Raw genomic sequence first — 13,172 nt, 5'->3', positions numbered from 1 at the left:
GTGTGGTGTAAATATTATGCAGAAAATTCGGAGTGTGGAAATTAGAAGGTGTGGAGTTAATAAAAGCATTAGTCAGAGGGCAGAAGAGGGATTGTTGAGGTGGTTTGGTCATTTAGAGAGAATGGATCAAAGTAGAATGACATGGAAAGCATATAAATCTATAGGGGAAGGAAGGAGGGGTAGGGGTCGTCCTCGAAAGGGTTGGAGAGAGGGGGTAAAGGAGGTTTTGTGGGCGAGGGGCTTGGACTTCCAGCAAGCGTGCGTGAGCATGTTAGATAGGAGTGAATGGAGACGAATGATACTTGGGACCTGACGATCTGTTGGAGTGAGAGCAGGGTAATATTTAGTGAAGGGATTCAGGGAAACCGGTTATTTTCATATAGTTGGACTTGAGTCCTGGAAATGGGAAGTACAATGCCTGCACTTTAAAGGAGGGGTTTGGGATATTGGCAGTTTGGAGGGATATGTTGTGTATCTTTATACGTATATGCTTCTAAACTGTTGTACTCTGAGCACCTCTGCAAAAACAGTGATAATGTGTGAGTGTGGTGAAAGTGTTGAATGATGATGAAAGTATTTTCTTTTTGGGGATTTTCTTTCTTTTTTGGGTCACCCTGCCTCGGTGGGAGATGGCCGACTTGTTGGAAAAAAAAAAAATGTAAATTACATTTTGTATACTACACAAAGAAATAAAATATATTTTTGTTTGTTTATTGTTAAGACTCCATGTTAAATATTTGTAATGCTTTGTTACAGGTGGCCGGTATGCAGTTGAAACCGAGATCGTTCGAGCAGATTTTTCTGTAGGACGAACCATTTATGATGATATTAGCAAACATCTTGAAGGAAAGGAGATTGGAATTTTAGGTAAGTTTATTGTAAAGTTATAAGTCAAGGTTTTTACTAAATACAAACCACTGAATTTTACCCCCTGTCCAACTCCTCCTCCTAAGAGCGTAAGCTATCCAAAATTATATGAAAAAATATCAGAACTGAAAGTACAGGGAATCACTACAGCAGGTCCTCCAGCAGCCCATATATGTCAGGTCCTGAAATCCAACCCATCTCATTTGTATTTGTCCAAGTTGCCCATAGTTTAATTAAGCTTCAATGCAACTACTAACCCGTACTTGTTATGTTAAAGGACACAAGTGCAACTAATGCTTTATAGGTCCCTCTTAAATCCAGCCCTTCTTACTCCTAAGAATGGAGGACAACTGCAGCAGGTCTACTGGCCCATACTTGATAGGGCCTTCCTTCCCAAATTCATCCCCTGTATAGTAAGGCCCCACTTATATGTCAGGTTAGGTTCCAGGCTACCGCCAGAAAGTGGACATCTCTGGAAAGCAGAATGCTATTTTTTACACTTATAAATTCATATAAATGCCAGACAACAAGTTTACACTAACATATATCAAGCTAAGAGTAGAACTAGGCATTGAAAAACAATAAAATGCCAAATACATGCACAGTACAGTAGGGCCCCACTTATACAGCAGGTTAGGTTCCAGGCTACTGCCAGAAAGCAGAACGCCATTTTTTTTTTCCACTTATAAATTCATATAAATGCCAGATAACAAGTTTACACTAACTTATACTAAATTAGCAGTAGAACTAAGCATTAAAACAATAAAAAGTAAAATACACAAACAGTACATCCATTACTTAAAATATTTGTAGTGTTAATGTAGGGTGAGAGTTGAGTTTTATTTGTAGGAAGTCAGGTTTGTGAATTATGGCAGCCATCCAAGTCAGCCCACCCCACCCCACCCACACGTAATATACTACGACATTTAATCCTTTCAGGGTCGGTGTCATACTAGTATGGCTTGCACGCCAGGGTTGGTTCTGTACTAGTACATGTAAATTCTAGCGCCTTCAAATCTAGCGAGAGAAAGCTGGTAGGCCTGCATAAGAAAGAATGGGTGTGTGGGGTCAGCGTGCACAGTATAAAAAAAAATCCTGCTGCACACAGTGCATAATGAGAAAAAAAACTCCAACTGTGTTTTTGGCTTAAAACAGCGACTTTGCAGTGTATTTTCGTATGGTATTTATGGTTATATTCTCGTTTTCTTGGTCTCATTTTATAGAATGGAAGACATATTACAGAAATTGAAATGATTTTGATTGGTTTCACAATGAAAAGTACCTTGAAATGTTCGATTTTTGCCAATGTTCAAAAGTAAAGAAATAATTCCACATGTCCAATACATGTCAACTGGTGAGTCTAGTATTCTTTCAAAAGTGCATTGATATTATTTATACCATTTTTACACTAATGCAGTAGTCTACTTAACAGTAAATCTTCTATTTTTGTGAGAATAAAAGTTCAAAGTGGAAAGCAAAAGAAATGTAAGATGGGTCTGGACACGTGACTAGTGAACAGAGAAAATGTTATTTTAGTGCCAGGAATGTCTGTCTTGTTTATTCTGGACCCTATTTTGAAATTGGCATCTTTTGAAATTTGTGTGAAATTGGTGAAATTGGCAACTTCTGACCACTTTTTTGGATAGTTGAAATCAGTAATTGGCTAGTTTCTTCTACTCATTCGATAGAACAAATGGAGTTCTAACGAAATAGCTATGATTTTTGTCAACTGGTACATTGGAATTGGCCGAAAATAGGGCTCAAAGTGAGTGAAATCGCTGATGCATAAACATCGTCGAGACTGGTAACTTCACGAGAGCATAATTTCGTAAGTTTTCCATCAAATTTCATACTTATGGTGTCATTATGATTGGAAAAAGATTCTCTATCATTTCATAAGAAAAAAAAAATTTTATATTTTGGGGGAAAATTTTTGACCCTGAGAAAAAGTTTAGGAGAGGGCCTCTCAACCCTGAAAGGGTTAATTAAAGTGCCCCAGAGCAATAAACATACATATACTGTACAGTACATTCATTAACCCTTTCAGGGTTTCGGCCGTACTAGTACGGCTTACGCACCAGGGTTTTTGACGTACTAGTATGCCTAAATTTTAGTGCCCTCAAATCTAGTGAGAGAAAGCTGGTAGGCATACATATGAAAGAATGGGTCTATGTGGTCAGTGTGCATGGTATAAAAAAAATCCTGCAGCACACAGTGCGTAATGAGAAAAAAAAAACTGACCGTGTTTTTGGATTAAAACAGCGACTTTGCACTGTATTTTCGTATTGTATTTATTGTTGTATTCTAGTTTTCTTGGTCTCATTTTATAGAATGGAAGACATATTACAGAAATTGAGATGATTTTGACTGGTTTTACAAAGAAAACTACCTTGAAATTGCACTCAAAGCAGAAATGTTTGATTTTTACCGAAGTTCAAAAGTAAACAAATCATGCTATGCGTCCAATGCACATCAACTGGTGAGTCTAATATTCTTTCACAAGTGTGCTGATAATATTTATACCATTTCTACACCAATGCAGTAGTCTGCATAACAGTAAATCTTCTATTTTTTTGTGAGAATAAAAATTCAAAGTGGAAAGCAAAAGAATGTAAGAGGGGCGTGGGGACGTGACTAATGAATAGAGGAAATGTTATTTTAGTGCCAGGAATGTCTTTCTTGTTTATTCTGGACCCTATTCGGAAATTGGCATCTTTTGAAATTTGTGTGAAATTGGCAAAATTGCTAAATTCTGACCACTGTATTGGGTAGTTGAAATCAGTAAATGGGTGGTTTCTTGTACTCATTCGATAGAAATAATAGAGTTCTAGAGAAATAATTATGATTTTTGTCGATAAGTACACTGGAATTGGCTGAAAATAGGGCTCAAAGCGGGCAAAATCGCCGATGCATAAACATCATCAAGACCGCTAACTTTGTGAGAGCATAATTCCATAAGTTTTCCATCAAATTTCATACTTTTGGTGTCATTATGATCGGGAAAAGATTCTCTATCTTTTCGTAAGAAAAAATTTTTTTTTTTTTTTTTTTGAAATTTGGGGGACCCTGAGAACAAGTCTCTGAGAGGACCTGGGGACCCTGAAAGTGTTAATTACCTTAAAATATTTGTAGTCTTAATGTAGGGTGAGAGGCGAGTTTGTGAAGTATGCTAGCCAGCCATTGGCAGCCCTCCCTGCCCCACCCCACCCACACACACATAATGTATACAAACCAGGCGAATGCGTCTGGTTTTCGTTCATACACTTTTTGTATTATACCATAATACAAACACTTTACATTAAAGTTGTCTCCATGTTGATACAGTAGAATAAATAAAGAGAAACACTCCCATTCTTATGTAACACCATTTTTAGAAGAAATTATGCTCTGAGTGAAGGCACATGAAAGTAAGTCACTTCGACTTTTTTGGGTTATCCTATGTTCTCTACACATATGATGCTATGTATGATAATCTATGTAACTGTATTTGTGTATACCTGAATAAACTTACATACAGAAGGAATTTTTCTAGTTTCCCCCAGTAATATTATAGTGTACACATTTTCTCTGATGTTGGACTACAAATCGCCTGGCTACCGCAAGTCCTACAAGTCACCAGGGTACCATATCTCTTTTTTTTTTTTTTCAACAAGTCGGCCGTTTCCCACCGAGGCAGGGTGACCCAAAAAAGAAAGAAAATCCCCAGAAAGAAAATACTTTCATCATCATTCAACACTTTCACCACACTCACACATTATCACTGTTTTTGCAGAGGTGCTCAGAATACAACAGTTTAGAAGCATACACATATAAAGATACACAACATATCCCTCCAAACTGCCAATATCCCAAACCCCTCCTTTAAAGTGCAGGCATTGTACTTCCCATTTCCAGGACTCAAGTCCGACTATATGAAAATAACCGGTTTCCCTGAATCCCTTCACTAAATATTACCCTGCTCCCACTCCAACAGATCGTCAGGTCCCAAGTACCATTCGTCTCCATTCACTCCTATCTAACATGCTCATGCACGCTTGCTGGAAGTCCAAGCCCCTCGCCCACAAAACCTCCTTTACCCCCTCTCACCAACCCTTTCGAGGACGACCCCTACCCCGCCTTCCTTCCCCTATAGATTTATATGCTTTCCATGTCATTCTACTTTGATCCATTCTCTCTAAATGGCCAAACCACCTCAACAACCCCTCTTCTGCCCTCTGACTAATGCTTTTATTAACTCCACACCTTTTCCTAATTTCCACACTCTGAATTTCCTGCATAATATTTACACCACACATTGCCCTTAAATGCTGTAAAGAGTTTTTATGAGGATAGTGAGGCTCAGGTTAGGGTGTGTAGAAGAGAGGGAGACTACTTCCCGGTAAAAGTAGGTCTTAGACAGGGATGTGTAATGTCACCATGGTTGTTTAATATATTTATAGATGGGGTTGTAAAGGAAGTAAATGCTAGGGTGTTCGGGAGAGGGGTGGGATTAAATTTTGGGGAATTAAATTCAAAATGGGAATTGACAGTTACTTTTTGCTGATGATACTGTGCTTACGGGAGATTCTAAAGAAAAATTGCAAAGGTTAGTGGATGAGTTTGGGAATGTGTGTAAAGGTAGAAAACTGAAAGTGAACATAGAAAAGAGTTAGGTGATGAGGGTATCAAATGATTTAGATAAAGAAAAATTGGATATCAAATTGGGGAGGAGGAGTATGGAAGAACTGAATGTTTTCAGATACTTGGGAGTTGACGTGTCGGCGGATGGATTTATGAAGGATGAGGTTAATCATAGAATTGATGAGGGAAAAAAGGTGAGTGGTGCGTTGAGGTATATGTGGAGTCAAAAAATGTTATCTATGAAAGTATAGTAGTACCAACACTATTATATGGGTGGTAAATAATGGGTGGTAAATATTGGGTGGTAAATGCAGCAGCGAGGAGACGGTTGGAGGCAGTGGAGATGTCCTGTTTAACCCTTTCAGGGTCCGTCCCGTAGATCTACAGCTTCACGTTGAGTGTCCAAACCGTAGATCTACGCCAAAATTCTAGCGCCGTCAAATTTAGCGCGAAAATGCTCATAGGCCTACATGTGAGAGAACGGGTCTGCGTGGTGGGTGTGCGCCATAAACAAAAAATCTAGGCGCCCGCATAGCATTGTGGGAACGCCGGCTCAGTTACCCTTGTTCACCATGCCTCGTCGCAAGTCAGCTCTCACTCCCCGGAAAATTGGGACTCTCCACTTCCTATCTGATAGTTCTGATACTGATGGAAGTGGAAATGAAGACGAATTCTACGGCTTTGATCAGTTAGTGACCGAATAGAATGACCAGGATATCGATAATAGTGCAGAAAACCCTGACGATCCTCAGCCTTCTACCTCTGGTGTGGGCTCTCATGACTCACGGTCGGTTGTTCCTCAACGCAAGAGAAAACTAATATTTTCGCGTGGCCAGGCCTCTGACTTCAGTAATGATGATAGTGACGTGGATTGTGATTTTATTGCGCTCGACGATCATTCGAGTAGTGATAGTGAGGAATCATATTCACCAGTGAAGCGTCGGTATGTTCGCCGCCGCATGCGCTCGGGTAGTGTACCCTATGCTGTGCCCAGGGGACGGAGTACATCCTGGAGTGCATCCCGGAGTACATCTCGGAGTACATCCCGCAGTACATCCCGTGGCCCTACACCAGTTTTAGGTAGTGATAGTGAGGATGATGTGGCTACACTTGGCATGGATAGACCACATGCATCAGTGGATGGTGTTAGTGGTGATGGTAGTGGCACCGCCATGCGTAACTCACCAGCCCAGGGTGGGACCCATGCTGCTGACTCGTCAGTTCAAGGACAAAGCGGAGCGTCAGCCACCAGCCAACCACAACCACCCGCACAACCAGCCTATGATGTCCAGTATCCACCAGCAAACCGTATGTGGGATTGGCAGCAAAATTCCAATTTTGTTCCCAAGCCTCACCACTTTGATGACTCTCAAAGTGGAATTCTACCTACTTGTCCCCTTGGAACCACGGCCAATGAACTGGAATTCTTTGAATTATTCTTTGACCAGCCAATGATGGAAACTATTGTCAGGGAAGGTAATAAGTATTTTGAGTACACCATGGCAAATACGATCTTATCACCACAGTCAAGACTACACAGGTGGAAAGAGACGACTGTTGCAGAAATGTATTTGCTTTTTGCAACAATAATGCTTATGCCTCATGTGTATAAGCATAATATAAAAGCATACTGGTCCACAGATCGGCTAATTTCTACCCCGGTCTTCAGTGAAATCATACCAGTGAACAGGTTTATCTTACTCTTACGTATGTTGCACTTCTCTGACAAAACCAGGCCTGACAGAAGTGACAGGTTATACAAGATTAGAAATGTTTTCATGTATCTCAAACAAAAGTTCAGCATATACTTTTATCCATTCAAGAATCTTGTAATTGACGAGTCTTTGATTTTGTTCAAAGGTAGACTGTCATTCAAGCAGTATATACTGAGCAAGAGGAAACGCTTTGGTATAAAACTGTTTGTACTCTGTGATTGTGACAGTGGCCTGGTGTTGGATAGTGTTGTATACATGGGTAGTAAAACATTGAAAGATACCAAGATGTTATTGGGTATCTCAGGTGATGTAGTGAGAAACATGATGGCACCTTATCTTGGTAAGGGGCATACATTATATACCGATAACTGGTACACAAGCCCTTTACTCAGTGATTTCATGTGAGTGAACAAGACAGATGTGTGTGGCACAGTGCGTTCTAATCGTAAACATATGCCCAGGCTCAACGCAGGTACTCGTGGTGATGACGTGCAGGTGTTTACTGCCAATGACATCATGGCATTACGGTGGCATGACAAACGAGATGTCACATTGTTGACAACCATTCACCGCAATGAAATGCAAGACAGTGGCAAAGTTGATCGAGTGACTAATGAACGTATTCGAAAACCAGTGACAGTGATTGATTATACACAAAACATGCACTTGGTTGACAAATGTGACATGCAGATTGGTTTTGTTGACTGTGTTCGTAAGAGTTACAAGTGGTACATAAAACTTTTCTTCCATCTCATGGACATTTCAATGCTCAATGCATATAATATGTACCAAATAAAGACTGGCAACAGACCACTATATGGTGAATTTTGTTTGTCTGTTGTCAGACAACTCATAATGAAGTACCAGGTAAGAACACCTGCTATACAACAAGGTCCTTGAATTACTCAGGATATACCCAAGCGTTTGAGGAGGGAAGGTGATCATTTCATAATACAACTTCCTTCAACTCAGAAGAAATTTGCTCAGAAGAGATGCATCATCTGTGCACAAACAAAACGACGGCAACAAAGACGCAAAGACACTCGGTTTATGTGTGAGGAATGTAAGGCGCCTCTGTGCATGGTGCCTTGTTTCAAGGAGTTCCACAAGCTCCAGCAGTTCTAAAACCATGTCCAGTGATTGTAAATATGTAAATATATGATAGAACATTAGTATTATACAAGATTTGTGCATGTTTATTGTAATAAACAACAGTGGTAAACAATAATATGATAATAACTTTAGTGCAGTTATTGTGTTCAATACAGTGAGTTTATATATATACATTATATACAGTATTGGTCTCTCAGGCCCCAAATGTTAGTAGGAATAGAAAAAAATTGGAAAAGAAAAAAATGTAAAAACCGCAAAATAATGTAATGCGCGAATGTGGAATTCGTCGATGTTGCCGCTACCACATCATTTTTGACAAACTTCTTGGCACTGTATCTCGGTAAGTACTGACCAGAATTTTTTTTGTCTTATTACCTTCACAAAAATATGCTCTTTAATTCTGTAAGAATTTTTTTTTTTTTTTTTTTTTTTTCAAAATTTCTTGGACACTGGAGCACCACTTCAGATTTTGGCCTTGGACCCTGAAGGGGTTAAGACAGAGAGATGGTGACGTCATTTGTTTACTCTTGATAATCAGCCAAAATTGAACATTTCCTCCACTTTGAGCTCAATTTCAAGGCACTTTTCGTCGTGAAACCAATCAAAATCATATCTATTTCTGTAATATTCTTCCGTCCTATCAAATGTGACCCAAAAAAAGAGAATACAACTACGTATTAAAACTATACGAGAATATACCGCTAAGGGCTGATGGCTGAGAAGTAAACTCCATTATTTATCATCCAATTTCTTTCATTTTTTGTGTACGTTAAGAAGCATCTTTCCATCATACATTGCCCAAGTTTCAATATGATAGCCTAACAAACAAATGGGAGGAAAAAATTAATAATTATAATAATTCTAATAATAATATCTTTATTTACTACAAGTACATGTACATGTAATGTCACCATGGTTGTTTAATATATTTATAGATGGGGTTGTAAAAGAAGTAAATGCTAGGGTGTTCGGGAGAGGGGTGGGATTAAATTATGGGGAATCAAATTCAAAATGGGAATTGACACAGTTACTTTTTGCTGATGATACTGTGCTTATGGGAGATTCTAAAGAAAAATTGCAAAGGTTAGTGGATGAGTTTGGGAATGTGTGTAAAGGTAGAAAGTTGAAAGTGAACATAGAAAAGAGTAAGGTGATTAGGGTATCAAATGATTTAGATAAAGAAAAATTGGATATCAAATTTGGGAGGAGAAGTATGGAAGAAGTGAATGTTTTCAGATACTTGGGAGTTGACGTGTCGGCAGACGAATTTATGAAGGATGAGGTTAATCATAGAATTGATGAAGGAAAAAAGGTGAGTGGTGCGTTGAGGTATATGTGGAGTCAAAAAACGTTATCTATGGAGGCAAAGAAGGGAATGTATGAAAGTATAGTAGTACAAACACTCTTATATGGATGTGAAGCTTAGGTGGTAAATGCAGCAGCGAGGAGATGGTTGGAGGCAGTGGAGATGTCCTGTCTAAGGGCAATGTGTGGTGTAAATATTATGCAGAAAATTCGGAGTGTGGAAATTAGGAAAAGGTGTGGAGTTAATAAAAGTATTAGTCAGAGGGCAGAAGAGGGGTTGTTGAGGTGGTTTGGTCATTTAGAGAGAATGGATCAAAGTAGAATGACATGGAAAGCATATAAATCTATGTATAGGGGAAGGAAGGCGGGGTAGGGGTCGTCCTCGAAAGGGTTGGAGAGAGGGGGTAAAGGAGGTTTTGTGGGCGAGGGGCTTGGACTTCCAGCAAGCATGCGTGAGCGTGTTAGATAGGAGTGAATGGAGACGAATGGTACTTGGGACCTGACGATCTGTTGGAGTGTGAGCAGGGTAATATTTAGTGAAGGGATTCAGGGAAACCGGTTATTTTCATATAGTCGGACCTGAGTCCTGGAAATGGGAAGTACAATGCCTGCACTTTAAAGGAGGGGTTTGGGATATTGGCAGTTTGGAGGGATATGTTGTGTATCTTTATACGTATATGCTTCTAAGCTGTTGTATTCTGAGCACCTCTGCAAAAACAGTGATAATGTGCGAGTGTGGTGAAAGTGTTGAATGATGATGAAAGTATTTTCTTTTTGGTGATTTTCTTTCTTTTTTTGGGTCACCCTGCCTTGGTGGGAAACGGCCGACTTGTTGAAAAAAAAAAAAAAAAAAAAAAAAATGTACATGGTATACAGGCCTAGCTGACATCAGTGACATAATGCTATACAGAAAACCCCTTGTTATGCTAAGCATTTCAGGCAAGACCCACACCATTCCACTAACACCCGGGTACCCATATACTGATAAGTGAACAGAGACAACAGGTGTAAAGAAACATGCCCAGTGTTTCTACCCTGGCTGGGAATCAAATATTTACCAAAAATCATATATGGCAAGCCCAAGCCAGGTACTAGAAATAAGCCACTTTGACATTTGTGGGTTATCGTAGGTTCTCTACACATATGCTGCTATGTATGATAATCTATGTAGAGAAAGTAGCTTTTTTGTTTCAGTTTTATGGTGCAGTATGAGTGTATATCACAGTTAGCCATGTGCTATACTCTGTTTTCTCTAATATAAGCCCCCAAGATAGGGATAGGAGAATGGTACAAGACATTATACAATTAACAGTTAGGCATCTACTACTTTGCGTGTCAGCGTGCCTCGTTGTGCTCCGGGTTTTCTCATGTTTTCACGCTCGCTCTTACATGCTAGAACTTTAATTTGTGCCATCAATCCTATACGATACATCCCTCTAGCGCCTGGAACCAATCTTGGGCAGAAAACATCATATACTGAGTCAAAAAAAGAGAATTAGTGTGCACTACCTAGCAGAGTTTACTGCCAGAGGGGAATCATAGGCCTGTGTTCCGTGTGCAAAATAATAATAATAGAACTTTTCTTTGTCAGAGGAAAGAAAGTCTCCCTGATAACATTGTGTATACATAGTGTATACTACAGTGGCTCCCTAGTATATAGATGATAAAGGCTAAAGTGTCATTTGAAAACAGGTGAATTTGTAAGTGAAGTGATAAGCCTATAGAGGTAGGTGCCAGAAGCTGCCAGAAACTTACCACAGAGGTCAGCTGTTTTAATAATCTTCCTGGCCTGCTAGTGTACACGCATACAATCTAGTGATACCAGTGAATAGCAGAATACAGTGTTGTAGTAGCAACTAACCAGTATTATAATGGTACTTAGTGGAGTGGAGTGACTTTCATTAGTTTCTTTTTTCTTGAAATACCAGACGTATACTTTTAATCTCGTATAACTTGTAGTTACCAGCGGTCGCAATATACACAACGAGAAGCAATTATTACTACAGAAAAAGCGTCCTTCCTCCAAAATTTCCACCAATCAACTATAGTGATAATATAGCATTTATTGTGGTGGAGACGAAAAAAACCTAGAAAAGCTAAATACAGCGATTGATAAACAAGGGTTGAGGCTCGACCGTTCGTCATTGTAGGAGCTGCCAGCAATCACCGGTTCTTCAACATGCAAGTTATACTTTTGTATCAATCAAATCACATATTACTTGGGTAGATAATTTCAAGTAGATCCTTCATGTGTTAGCCCAAATCACCGACCAGTATGTTTTAAATAAGTGACCCACTGATCAGATCAGAATGGTACCGAATCCTCGACTGGTCCGAACCCTCGACTGGTCCGAACCCTTGACTGGTTTCAAACGGATTCGTTGGACAGTAAAGCAGACTGTAAACGGATGGGGTTGTAGGCGCCCTTATCAAACAAACAATAAATATAAATCAGGAACGTGCATGGTAAGCTGTCCAATATACAAGTACAGTTAGAAATAGAAATACAAATAGCTAGAGCTTCATTTAAGGAGGTTATTAATAGAGTATTCAAGAGGTTGCTAGTAGAATTACAGTAAATCAACCATTCAAATCATTATGAATCTCTGTGTAGTCTGCAGTCAATCAAACAAACGGGCTTCCACATGGATAAATTGTCATTTTTGTGGAAATTGGTGTCACGCCCCTTGTGCAGATATCCAAGAACTAGCTACAAGCAGTATTAAAACAGGAAAGTGTTTTTGGGTATGCCCGAATGAGATAACTCTGTGGACTAAAATCACAAGGGTATTAAAAGAGGATAACATCAAAGCTGCTTTCATAGAAAACCTGGAACCTTTCTACAACAGATGGGAACATAAAAAGTCTGGGCTGAATGGTACTGCCCTTGATACTGGCCATGTAGTCAGAAACTGTAAGGCTGGAGGTAATGGTTGTCAGTAAATGTGGGGCTGATAGTGCTGTCCTGGGAGAGTCTCAGTAATGGTGAAGCTGGAGGTGCTGTCCTGGGAGACAGTAATGGTGAAGCTGGAGGTGCTGTCTTGGGAGACAGTAATGGTGAAGCTGGAGGTGCTGTCCTGAGAGACAGTAATGGTGAAGCTGGAGGTGCTGTCCTGAGAGACAGTAATGGTGAAGCTGGAGGTGCTGTCCTGGGAGACAGTAATGGTGAAGCTGGAGATTTTGTCCAGGTAGTCGGGAATTATACGCAGGAAGGAATACATATAAATGACCTCATAGGGGACAGTAGCCGTAGTGGGGAAACAAGTGTAGTCAAAGATAAGATAAAACCAATATTGCAAACTAGAAATACCACAGGAAATAGCAAACAAGAGGACTCCATTAGCAAAAGTGAGGATATATTACCAAAAACAACTGTTGGGAGCTCCATTGTTGGTGCTAGGGAGGATAGGAATAAGACAGGTAAACATGCACCAACAGGGAATACAGTCACAGAAACCCAAGGGAAACGGAAACCAAGCCTGTGCACATACTATGCACTTGGTATCTGCAGACATGGGAAATCTGGAAAAACAGACGGGACGTGCAACTATG

At 39.8% G+C, this 13,172-nt stretch overlaps 1 protein-coding gene across 3 annotated transcripts in view; it reads left to right on the top strand.

Annotated features, from left to right (window-relative positions):
- Positions 1-13,172, top strand: part of LOC128701486 (inactive hydroxysteroid dehydrogenase-like protein 1) — a 160,933-nt gene that overhangs the window by 44,440 nt on the left and 103,321 nt on the right. For all 3 annotated transcript variants that reach the window (XM_070101752.1, XM_070101751.1, XM_070101753.1), the window contains exon 3: positions 757-867. In XM_070101752.1, coding sequence (XP_069957853.1) covers positions 757-867 — 111 coding nt within the window. The remainder of the gene's footprint in view (positions 1-756; positions 868-13,172) is intronic.

The sequence above is a fragment of the Cherax quadricarinatus genome, chromosome 78 (assembly GCF_038502225.1).
Source record: "Cherax quadricarinatus isolate ZL_2023a chromosome 78, ASM3850222v1, whole genome shotgun sequence".
NCBI classification, from domain to species: domain Eukaryota; kingdom Metazoa; phylum Arthropoda; class Malacostraca; order Decapoda; family Parastacidae; genus Cherax; species Cherax quadricarinatus.
The sequence above is the reverse complement of the archived record's forward strand: the minus strand, read 5'-3'. Positions and strand labels throughout refer to the sequence as shown.